At 41.4% G+C, this 12,814-nt stretch overlaps 1 protein-coding gene across 1 annotated transcript; it reads right to left on the reverse strand.

Moving 5' to 3' along the window:
- Positions 1–638: 638 nt before the first annotated feature.
- LOC129755709 (puromycin-sensitive aminopeptidase) lies at positions 639–7,459 on the reverse strand. The gene is made up of 5 exons (XM_055752326.1): positions 7,320–7,459; positions 4,407–5,170; positions 1,860–3,500; positions 1,524–1,801; positions 639–1,463 (listed from the first exon to the last, which is right to left on the reverse strand). Exons 1-5 carry the CDS (start codon positions 7,363–7,365, stop codon positions 914–916), a joined length of 3,279 nt encoding a protein of 1,092 aa, XP_055608301.1. The 5' UTR covers positions 7,366–7,459; the 3' UTR covers positions 639–913.
- Positions 7,460–12,814: the final 5,355 nt, after the last annotated feature.

Raw genomic sequence — 12,814 nt, forward strand, 5'->3', positions numbered from 1 at the left:
AAAAAACTTTTATGACTGGCTTCATAGAACGTTCAGTATTGGAAAACATATACTCACAAGACGTGTGCAAGTGATTTCAGTCATTTTGCTACGTTTTTGTGCCATTGGTGACAACTTTGGTGAAGTAATTCGTAGTGTCCGGCCATAGACAACACTTTTGGAAATGAACGAAAACTAACATGAAATGATTTCTCTTACCACATGAATATGTTGTAAATTAATTTTTTTCTAATATAATCAAGTGATCATAATATTGATCCTCTTCAAATCAGAAGAGGAACCAATATTTACAAAATTCTATTTTTAAAGTTATTGCTTAAAAACCTTAAGTGTCCGGTAGTAGACGACTTCCCCCTAAAGGATTTAAATGTTTATGGTGAATTGTCGGCATCGTTTCGATTGTCTAAATAAAGGCGCAAGTGGTCCATCTACCTATCTTGCAGCGCACCAACATTCAATTTGTATAATTTTCAGTTTTTCCAATTCGATAGTGATCTTAGCATAACTGGATTCTACGCTTATGTTAACATATTCTTAAAAAAAATCAGCACTAGTTTATGTTAATTTAATTTTTTTTCTGTATTCTGAGTGAGTGTTCGGATTAAAAACAAACATTTATAGAAAATACTAAAGCGATTTATTATACCAATGTTCAACATGCATAAATCTTGTTGGATGCCTGAATGAAGTATGTATTGAATAGAAGTAGTTATCTTTCGAAGACCTATAATCCATTTGCTACTACTTCGGGCACTGATAATAAATCAAAATTTTCAAAACAAATTCGAACAAGAATTATTGGTCTTTTGATATTCATGCAATTTAAAGCCTTTGAAAAGTGCGTGATGTTTAAGTTTATAAAGCATTAGTTATCAATAAATAGTTGCATCCATTCGTCCGACGATACGATGCTTTATTGTTTTAAATAAGCAGATATTCCTGCTAAGTCGCGTTTCAACCAGGAAACGTTTAGTCTTATGGTTTCGATTGATTGGGAAACCGTTCTTTCTGTTCCGGGGAACTCGTGATCCTTGAAGAAGGTTTCAACTTCTATGGCACGTTCTTCGGTGGCAAAATTTTCAGTGAGATACTTAATGAGGCGAGACAACAGGAAACCTCCTTCGTAACGATCCAATAGAACTTTCCAGTTGTCCTTGAAATAGTTCCATGTCATATCGCGTCCCTTTGGATTCATGGCAACGGAAACAATTACAAAAACGGCATCCTGGGAGCGCACCTCATCCGACATGGCAAATTCGATGACTTTGCGTAGTATGTCTACGTTCCCGATAGAACCCAGTGCCCTAGATATACGGTCCTTTTCTTCATGCAAGTCTGAAGCCCTGTACAAGCGCAGCATCTCATTGAACGTTTCCATGTCACCATTTTGAAGAACAGCTTTGTAGCAAGCACTTCTAAGATCTGCTGGTAATACGCGTGTGGCACTGGCGTGCTCCTTAAACCTGAACGGTACAAAAGTAAATGGTTAGGTTTTGCAAAAAAACTGAGTAACTTCATCTTACCTCGATTTGGCTTCCTGAACAGTCTTTGAGCAGCGGAAAGAGACTAAACGACTGAGGACAAGTGGTCTCAACAGCGTATCTAAATGGTTTTCATCGGGTTTTACTGTCCAACCTAACTTTTCAGCAATTGGTTGGTACAAGCGTACTCCATATTGATTCAAATGTTGTTCCATATCAGTGTTGGAAAGAAGAAGTTGAAGCTTTGATAAAAAGTTGGAAATCGATGACCATACGGTGTAGTCGCATTCGTTACGGCAAGCGTCCATTACTTTTAGAGCCTTTAAAATAAAACGATATTTATATTTGTCGTCAGCACCTTTATCAAATCAAACTTACATCAACAGTAGAACTCCGGCCAGCTTGTACCAGCGCAAACAAATCATCCAGCAGACCCAAACGATCAAGGGCATGCATTTTGTTACAACTGATTTCTGGTAGGAATTGATCCAACATTTGGGCCGTGTATTGTGTTCTGTAGTAGCCAATAGATTCAGGATTGAGCTTCACCCAATCGGTAGGCTCGACATTCTCTACGGTGACTTCAGTGGCATCTTCGCTCATGATGAACGAGTGCGCTTTCTCGGCTTTAGGAGTAGAAATTGTAATCGGAATCATCCAACGAAATTTGCTTTCTGGTTGACATCCATCTGCACAAAACTTTTCTTGCTCCAATTTGAGAACTCGAGTAGAACCTTTCTGTTCGGAAGATATTACTTTAACCACAGGAAATCCTACTTGTTTTATCCATGTTGGCATAATTTTTCCTACTGGTTTGTCGCTTGTTTCCTCAAAAGCGTTCCATAAATCTTCCGTAAATGTATTTTTATATTTATGACGAGTGAGGTACAGGTTCATACCTTTCTTGAAATCACTATCACCAAGGTAATGATAAAGCATACGGATGACGCTGGCACCTTTGTTATAACTGATCTCATCGAAGATTTCATCAATTTCTGCCGGATGACCGACTGGAACCTCAATTGGGTGTGAGTTCTTAAGACAATCCAGTTCTAAGGCACGGGTGTACATATCAGTTATGAACTGATTCCATATGGAATAGTGTGGGAACAGGTGATTCACACATAAGAATTCAGCAAAAGATGCATATCCTTCGTTCAACCACAGATGCGTCCACCATTCCATTGTTACCAGATTTCCGAACCATTGATGAGCGATTTCATGTGCAACGGTCAGAGCAATCGACTGTTTCCGAATAAGAGAAGTATTCTCCGCATCCACGAGGACAAACGTTTCGCGATAGGTTACTAAACCCCAGTTTTCCATAGCTCCGGCAGAGAAATCGCTAATAGCCACCAAGTCCATTTTTGGCAAAGGATACTCAATAGAAAAATAGGAATTATAATAATGAAGAACCTGAATTGCCACATCCAGCGCAAATTTGCCCTGTTCGTTCTTGCCAATCGGAGTGTATACTCGTACTACAACGCCGTCTTTGGATTTTCCTTCGACGAAATCAAACTCACCAACAACGACAGCTACCAAGTATGTGGACATGATCGGTGACCGATCGAATTTGAGCACACGTAATCCATCCGATGTTTCGCTTTCTTGTACAACCGGCATATTCGAAAGGGCCACAAGTTCCTTTGGCACTTCTAGGGTGATATCAAAGGTCGCTTTGATAGCCGGTTCGTCCCAGCAGGGGAAGCATCGTCTTGCATCGGTTGCCTCGAACTGAGTGACTCCAGCAAATCGTTCTTCGCCGGACGGGCTGAAATACTTGCTCCGATAGAAGCCCTTCATTTTATCGTTCAGCTCTCCGGTAAATTCAACCCGTAGAGTGGCCAGTCCAACGGGCACCTCCGATGGGAAAACAAAACATGCTGTTTCCTGATCGGAGCAGAATTTAGTTTCACTAGCCGTGAGCACAGTGCTATCATTGTTGAAGCTGACTGTTGCTTTGTTGATAGAAAGATCCAAAGCATTGACTGTAATGCGATCGGTTGCTGATTTCACCTGAAAATAAAGACAAGTTTGAATAGTTTTTACTTCTCATTAGAAATCTATTAGGTAGCTTACAAAATTAATGTTTAATATTGATACCTAATTGAAAAAAAAAATGGAATCAATCGAGGTCGTTTTGAAACATTACATTATTTTAAAGTTTTCCAACCTCAACAGACATAGGACTAGTCATAAATCAAGGCGAGTTTTGTTTATCACGAGGTGCGCGACCCAGCTAGAAGGCAAACCTTTCATAACAAGAAACGAAATGGCATTCGTTGTACCAGCACGTATTTGTGAAAACAGCACATACGACAGCACTATTCACCGTGTTTGGTTTATGGAACCCAAAGCTGCAATTTACAAAGGTTAACAAAATCAAATCAAACTCGCGCTTCTTTGGAAATTGGCTTAAATTTTCGAAAACTGTTACAAATGTTGTCTTTAAATTATAATCGCAATCTTTTTGTGGGTGACTACTGCAACAGCTACCTGTTGAATTCTCGGATATGTATATATTATATCAATTGTAATTAAATGAATTTCACCTATATATTGGTATAAAAGGATAAATCAGCTGACGATGATTCACTATATTTTTACTTTTTGAGTCTTTATGAGCACGGAAGTTTTTGTTATCGATTAAAGTAATTTTTTAAACCAAAATTTGTATCGATTTTCTTTGTTCAATAAATTCTCAATTTGGTTGTTTTTCAAACGAATTTGCGCTTCAATGCTCTTGAACACAAAGCTATGTTTACTTTCCTCTTCGTACCATTTTTAATCTTGCAAAATAGCAAAATCACCGTCCAATACACCCGATTGAAACGGCTACGCCTAATACAACTTATACAGTTAAATATGTATATCAAGGTGATTCATAAAGAATGCATACAATACAGAAAAAAAACAACTCACCTGAACCTGGACTGACGTACTTCCTTCGAACGTAAAATCCTTCAAATTTGGTTTCAAGCGCAGTTCGTACCGTTCCGGAACCACATTCGTGGGTAGCCGCTGGAAGGCAGGTTTGGTTGACATGATGTCGGTATCAGCTTCTCGGTGGATGCTGAAAACTGGTGTTACGCTTTTACCTACTGCACTGCTGTCACTATCAATGCTCTCCTGGGCAAGAGATCTTTTATCTTGAATCACCACCGCACGGTCGTCACGAACACCACCAACAGTGTTTGTCGCAGTGGAGAATCGTTTCACCCAACAAGCGGTGTTTAAAAAGCAGACTTTTGATTCACTTTCGTTGCAATCGCGATGAAAGCGATTGCAAATATTTTTCAAACACTTTGCTCTGGCAATTTGTGCTGTAAAGATATCCGGCGTACCGAGAATAATCGGTTTGTTGGGATGGCAATGATGATGATGATAAGGTTGGTATGACAGTGGTCGTAAATAAACCGGCCGGCTACGGACGAGACGTTGTGGGACCACGAGGGCTACGTTCGAGGACCACGAGGAGGCGGGTAAAAAGCGCGCCTGCGTTGAATGTTTGTATTTTCCACGCAGAAACTGCCACGAACGCCACCAGGGCACAACAGACAATGATGATGGCGATAAATGTGAGATGCTTTTGCTGCTTCTAAAACTCCAAGCCCACTGTTCAACGGCTAGTGATTGTCCCGGTCCACGATGAGTCTGGGTCCACGTGTCTCTCGTTTGCTTGTAAGCTACAATTGATACCGGAAGATGTGAAAGATCAGGTCATACGACGAGATATCACTATAGAAATTTAGGCCAGGAGTGTGAGGCTCAAGGAGGAGAGTCAACCAGTGGTTAACAGCAAACTTAGGGCTTCAGAAGCACAAACGAGCAGAGCACTATACAGTTGCTTCTTCACTCCAGCAGCCAACAAGACAGACTGGACACCAGTCGAGAGAAAATACACGAATCGAATAAATTGATTCGGCGCTCTCAAATTTGTTTGATTGTATAGAACGCTCTTTATCAAAAGATCGTATACTTTTTCTAAAAAGTTTAAAAACAGTTTTTAAACAATGGTTTCTAACAAACTTATGAAAATGAAACACAAATTTCAAAAAAATAAAATAAACAACAATAAGAGACGCCCTTTTGAGCTGCTATGGTGTCACAGTCGCGCAGTAAAAAAAAATAGAGTACACCGAAAATAATTTTCACTTTAAAGGTAAGTGACATCTGGAGTGAATTTGCGCCATACGTAAATTCATGTGAATTTTAAGTGACCGTCAAGTGAAATCACTTAAGTGAGCGATCAAGTGAATTTCAAGTGAATGGCAAAATCAATTTAAAATGTTTGCTCAGGTCAATAATATCTTTCGTTGTAGAGGTTTTTAGGTGAAATTTCGGAATATCAAACATTAATCAACTTTGTTTCTACAAAACAATTATTTATTTAAAAAAAATACAACGTAAAAAAACGTCACTTTTTCTCCTTATTTGGGTTCAAAAAGATTTTTCGGCTTCGAAAAATCATTGACTTCCTCACTTTGACGAGACATTCGGGTTGATATTTTCTGAAATAGTAATAAAAAAAATTAAATTTAACTAGTATTTATTGTTTTGCATCATACTTACTTTAATTGCACTTGAATATTTCGTATCCGAAACCTGATTGCTTCAAAAAGGTTTCTGCGACGTGTTAACCGGTTCACACGATGTTTCTGTCGGTCGACCTATGGAAAATATCATTGTTTAATAACATATAAATTACTTTAATTCTGCACCTACCAACTCAAACAAACCTCTGTTTTTTTTCTTTTCCAAACAACAATGAAATAATCAATACTGACATTGTTGACATTCGCTATGCAAAAAATCACTTGAATTTTAAGTGATGGGCAAGTGAATATTGGCTTAAGTGACTGTTCAAGTGGATTTCAAGTGAGCATCGAAGACATTCAATGCCGGTCACTTCAAACTCAAGTGATGAGCTAGTGTATATTGATTCGGTCACTTAAAATTCAAGTGAGAGGCAAGTGAAATGTACATGAGCCACTTGAAATGAAGAAATTCACTGAGTTTTCACTTTTAAGTGAATCTTCTAGTGTTTTTTAAGTGTGATTTTGGGTTCAGTGTACACACTTTCTCTCAAATTGATGTTTATTGTCAAACGCTTCGCACACGCACACTTCCATATGCCTATGTTGTTCTATTCAACTGAAGGTATGTTGCCCTAACCTTGACTTATAAGAAGTTTTTTTTTTATGAAATAGTTTTAATTAAAAACCTTACAAGTTGTTTTTAAGCCGTGTTCAAAGAAGAATGTGATTTATAAGTAGCTTGCAGTTTATCTAATGAAGCGAAAAATAAAATGTCATTAAACGGCTTAAGCCCTCATTGAAAATTAATTTAAAAAAAATTTTTGTTCTTGAGTCTGTTCTTGACCCAGTTTGACTGCAATTTTACGAATATATACCGTAACCGGCCCTAAACCAGCACAGCTTCAAATTCTGCGCATTTTGTTATTTTAACAGAGATATTTCCAAATTTGAGGAGAAAAAAGCGCAGCAATTGTACAATCAGATTGTTTAAACTACATTTTGACAGTTTTTTAGTTGATTTTAAATTGGTATTATAGTTTTTGACCTTTTAAAATACACAGAATTAGCGCCGTTTACGGTGTATGATTTTTTGACATAAGTTCACATATATTATTTTGTTGAACTAATTATCTGTTATTCAAGCATTAAAGCGAGTCAGTACAAGCTGTTCGGATGGTAGCCCTATAATAAACAAACCAAAATCTGCAGCAATGTAAACGTTGCGCAATTTATGGTTGATTTCCCATAAAAAAAAACTTAGATCAGCCATGATGTTGATTTATACTTAAATACTCACTTATAAATAATCGTCGCTTAGTCAGGTTACAACTAGTAAAAAGCATTACTTGAGGCGATTCAACTCACGACAAAAACTGGAGCAAAATTTGATTGTAACTCGAAAACAAACCGGCACGAAATTCCCTCAAACCCGAAAGAAAAATAACTCTCCACTTGTATGAATTATTGTATGCAAGCTTTCTTAAAATATTTTATACGCAGTGCCGTAGGGTTGTGCAAGAGAAAAAGTTTTTTTTTATAATTTCAAAAGAGAAAAAGTTATAAAATGTTAAAATTTGAGACCCCACGACGGAAAAGGGGATAAATCCCAGTTAAAGCCGAAGAGGAAGAGCAGCAGTTATATCGGAGCCGAAATTGCGTATTTTCACTCAGGAGTCAAAAGAATGTGACACGCAGTTGACCTAGATTACGAAGGACCCTCGTGGGACGATAGCTTTTTTGGAATCGATCAACTTTTCCGCAGAGACTTAAGCGGGCCATAGAATACACAACATTTGCACAAATGCGATTAAATTCTGTCGCTGTGAACACGATTTGCATCGTGTATGGCGCGCAAACGGTTTGAGTAAAATCGGTCGAGATCGAAATATTTTGTAACACCCGTGGTTTATGGTTCTGTTTGTACAAAATTCAGGCCATTTACTCAACCCCTGCCGGGGTGGAGGGGGTTTTTGTTGTTTCTGTTACTGTTTTCGCCAGCAATCGTTTTCGCGTGAAATATGTGGCGAGCATAGAATCAAACAATCGTCGTCGAATTTGCACAAGTCATTTTTATGTATAGTCTGTGGCCCGCTTTCAGCATCCGTCAGGGCATCTGCAGCAAGCCAGCGGTGTTTAAACTCGCCTCGAAAAGAATCATTCGGCTGATTTTTTCCGAGTTTAACTTGTTGTGTGCAGATTGATTTTATCTTCGTTCCAATCATGACGTGATTGCACACAAAACGAAGAGAACAGTTCCGAGTTGATGTTTTCCCCTCCTCGCAGGAATAAAATCACACCAATGAAACAACAGAACGAAGCTTACCGTACACGAATGCTCACGAGCGATCGTTGCCCGACGGACCGAGTTAACATTCCTCGCACCCTTCTCTCGCTCGTTTCCCGTTCCCTTGTATCTATCACTTTTAGCCACGCCCCCATGCGTTGTCCGATTGATGTGTTCGGCTGCCGAACGAAAACGATTTTTTCTTTAATTCGCTGAACTGTTCGTTTGCTTCGCTGATGTTTCTCCCCCGATTGCTGTTTACTCCTGCCGAGTTTACCCGAAGCTTACTTCCTGATGCTTTCCGAGTTGAACTTTAGATAGCATCATTGCAGATTGAGTTTAACGAAATAAAATCGTTCTGCAAAGAAGGGCAAAGTGCGAGTATGTAGACTCGCGATTTTAACATCTCTGCAGCAAGCACGAGTATAGTGAAACTGTGATCGATGCTTACTCTTGGGCTCGATCTCACGGACATCGGCTCAGGAAGCAACTGACTTGCCAACTGAGCTATATCATATGAAGATTATAAAATAATCAAAAATATCAATAAAATATTCAGGATGATTTCATCATCATAGACTGTAGCGCGAAAAGGGTTTTTTTTAAATTTGCAGACAAGGTTGTAAGTGTAGGGAATAAGATAAGGATATATAATTCAGATGAAATAAATGAACTATGTGGGATCACTGTTTTGGAAAAGGATATTCATTGACAGGATCTGCCGTTAAATAGCGTTTAACGGAGAGGAAAGAGATAGACGAACACGAACGGAATGAAAAAAACGGATCAGTTTTCAGACTAAATTCATAAGAAGCGGTTCGGTTCTGATTTACATCGAGGCGTCAATGAAATACGCGAGATTGGTAGGAAAATGATCGGTCGGTCTCGACAGTAAGTACCTACTTTTTTTAATGAAATAGTTGGTTGTAAATTGTATTTTTCACTTTGATTTTTTTTCCTTTTTTCTCAGGGATTTTAAATCAAGTAGGTTTATTCATCCCGAAGTTTTTTCACTTTGAATTGAAAAGAAAAATCGTTCTCTCGAACACTGAAGGAGATTTTCACATAAAAAATACTCCAATGTATAGAAAACAGATATCTGCTCATGTTTATATATAGTTTTTGTACACATATTCGATGTAAAATTTGAAAAAATCAGTATTCTGCTTAATGCCTGCTTCTCCCCTACTGCTTAACGGTAGGTAGGAAAACATCAGTGACATTCTAAAACTAAATTTTAGAATCTTTAAGTTGGCCTGAATAAAATAGCCAAATCCACCATATTTTTGATTATATTAGCGATGAGCAGGGAAAAGGCCCGGAATTGTGTTTATTTTAAATCATGAACTAAGTGTAGTGACAGTGTGATGAACGATAGTGAAAATAAATTTTTGATGAAATTCATTTTTTTTTTTCGTTTAATTACTAAAATTAACCCACTAAAAATTCACGTAAGTTGTATGTAATGTTCATAGAGCAAAATTCCTATTAAGGGAGCGTTTAGTTATTTTATTTGTACAAAATAAGTGAAAATCAATTGGATAAAAATTATGTTGTTTTTTCACGTGGCAGCTACATGCAGATGCAGATTATTTCGCATGATTGATTAAGAAGATTTTTGTCGAAGGAACTAGTCTAGTGAACGGTAGACAATGTGCAACTCGAGACCCCATACACCCAACCTTCGGGTAGTGGTCATATCACCTCTTGTATGCAACTCCGATTTTCTACCTCCCCGTGGTGCTAGCTGGGGTGCGAGCAACCTTAGCGGAGATCGGGTACCCAACCCCGGTGGATGCTTTGGTCGCATGCAGACTGAGTCAGGGGGCTTCGTACGCGTCTGTTCTCCATGTTAGGGGCGGCGTGCGGAGTGCAACAACGTCCTGGTGGTGTTCGGGACCCAAAACAGCAACATCACGACGGTCCTCCTGCGAGATAGTGGGGTTAGCTGCGGGCCTTGCGAGAACGCGACTACAAAAAACATAAGCAACGAACAACGAACAACAAATTTCGGATGGAAATCGGCAAAGACCCACGCTACGAAAAGGGACTAGCGATTGGAAACTTGGAACATGGAACTGCCGATCTCTAAATTTTGTGGGCAGTACCCACGTGCTCTCCAACGAATTGAAGAGCCGCAAATTCGACATCGTAGCGCTGCAAGAGGTATGCTGGAAGGGCTCCACGGTACGAACGTACCCAGATGGTCGTGCCATCTACCAGAGCTGCGGCAACACACACGAGCTTGGAACAGCTTTTATAGTGATGGGAAAGATGCAAAAGCGCGTGATCGGGTGGTGGCCGATCAACTCACGAATGTGCCGGTTGAGAATCAAGGGCCGGTTCTTCAACATCAGCATCATCAACGTGCACAGCCCTCACCTCGGAAGTACCGGTGACGACAAAGACGAATTTTACGCGCAGCTGGAGCTTGAATACGACCGTTGCCAAAAACATGATATCAAGATCGTCATCGGGGATTTCAATGCTCAGGTCGGCCAGGAGGAGGAATTCAAACCGACAATTGGAAGGTTCAGTGCGCACCAGCTGACCAGAACGAAAACGGCCTCAGACTTATCGACTTCGCCGCCTCCAAACGAATGGCCGTACGTAGTACCTTTTTCCAGCACCGCCTCCCACACAAGTACACCTGGAGATCACCGTACCAAACTCAATCACAGATCGACCACGTTTTGATCGACAGCCGGTCCTTCTCGGACATCATCGACATCAGATCCTGTCGGGGCGCCAACATCGAGTCGGACCATTATCTGGTGATGGTGAAAATGCGCCCAAAACACTCCGTAGTGAACAACACGCGAAACCGGCGCCCGCCTCGGTTAAATATCGCGCGACTGAAGCAACCTGAGGTCGCGGCAGACTACGCGCAATCGGTCGAAGCAGCGCTGCCGGCAGAGGGCGAGTTGTCGAAGCCCCTCTCGAGGACTGTTGGGATACCATCAAAACAGCCATCAACAGTGCAGCGGAGAACGTCATCGGTTATGTGGAGCGAACTCGACGGAACGACTGGTTCGACGAGGAGTGTAGGAGGGTGATGGACGAAGAGAATGCCGCGCGGGCGGCAGTGGTGCAAAGAGGCACCCGTCGAAATGTGGAAAATCACCGACAGCGGAAGAGGCAGCGAGTCCGAATTTTCCAGGAGAAAAAGCGCCGCCTGGAGGAGGAGGAGCTCGAGGAGCTGGAGCAGCTGCATCGTTCCCAAGAAACACGAAAGTTCTATCAGAAAATCAACGCATCCCGCAAAGGCTTCGTGCCGCAAGCCGAAATGTGCCGGGATAAGGACAGGGGTATCCTGACGGAGTGAGGTGATCAAAAGGTGGAAGCAGCACTTCGATGAACACCTGAACGGCGCTCATGCAGGAGATCAAGACGGTGGGGGAAGGTACATCGCCGGCGTAGCCAACGACGAAGAGGAGCCACTCCCAACGATGAGTGAAGTTAAGGAAGCCATTCGCCAGCTGAATAGAAACAAGTCGGCTGGGAAGGATGGCATCGCAGCTGAACTCGTCAAAATGGGCCCGGACAAGTTGGCCGATTGCCTACACCGGTTGATAGTGCAGATCTGGGACATAAAACAGCAACCGGAGGAGTGGAAGGAGGGGGTAGTATGCCCCATCTACAAGAAGGGCGACAAATTGGACTGTGAGAACTACCGAGCGATCACTGTCCTCAATGCCGCCTACAAAGTGTTGTCCCGAATCCTACTCCACCGCCTATCGCCGCAAGCAAACAGATTCGTGGGAAGTCATCAGGCCGGCTTCATGGAGGGACGGTCAACGACGGACCAGATATTCACATTACGGCAAATCCTCCAAAAATGCCGTGAACACCAAGTCCCTACGCACCATCTATTCATCGACTTCAAAGCCGCATACGACACGATCGACCGTAACGAGCTATGGAAAATCATGGACGAGAACGGCTTTTCCGGAAAGCTGATCAGACTGATCAAGGCGACGATGGATGGAACGCAGTGCTGTGTGCGGATTTCGGGTGAATTGTCGAGTTCATTCGAATCGCGCAGGGGGCTTCGACAAGGTGATGGTCTATCCTGCATGATGTTCAACGTGGCGCTAGAAGGTGTGAGCGGTGGGCGAAATACGGGGCACGATTTTCAACAGATCCAGTCAACTTATCTGCTTTGCCGATGACATTGATTATTTATTTCATTTACATAGTATTCCGTCTTACGACATAACATTGACATTGATATAGTCGGCAGATCATCTGCGGCGGTGGAAGACATCTATCGCAAACTGAAACGCGAAGCAGGAAGGATTGGGTTGATGATTAATACGTCCAAGACGAAGTACATGCTTGCCTGCGGATCCGAGACCGACCGAACCCGCTTGTCCAGTAGTAACAAGGTCACGATCGACCGACGGCGACGAGCTGGAGATAGTCGAAGACTTTGTCTATCTCGGCTCACTGGTGACCGGAGGCAATGACACCAGCCGTGAGATCCGGAGGCGAATTATCAGCGGAAG

The sequence above is a fragment of the Uranotaenia lowii genome, chromosome 3, assembly GCF_029784155.1.
Source record: "Uranotaenia lowii strain MFRU-FL chromosome 3, ASM2978415v1, whole genome shotgun sequence".
NCBI classification, from domain to species: Eukaryota; Metazoa; Arthropoda; class Insecta; order Diptera; family Culicidae; genus Uranotaenia; species Uranotaenia lowii.

Bases quoted from the DNA above. Each gene is read 5' to 3' on its own strand.
- LOC129755709 (XM_055752326.1), bottom strand. From the start codon at position 7,365: ATGCTTTTTACTAGTTGTAACCTGACTAAGCGACGATTATTTATAA. The intron at 5,171-7,319 runs GTGAGTATTTAA...TATCAATTGTAG, and splicing joins TAAGCGACGATTATTTATAA to CTTACAAGCAAACGAGAGAC. The intron at 1,464-1,523 runs GTAAGATGAAGT...TGTACCGTTCAG, and splicing joins GTTCAGGAAGCCAAATCGAG to GTTTAAGGAGCACGCCAGTG.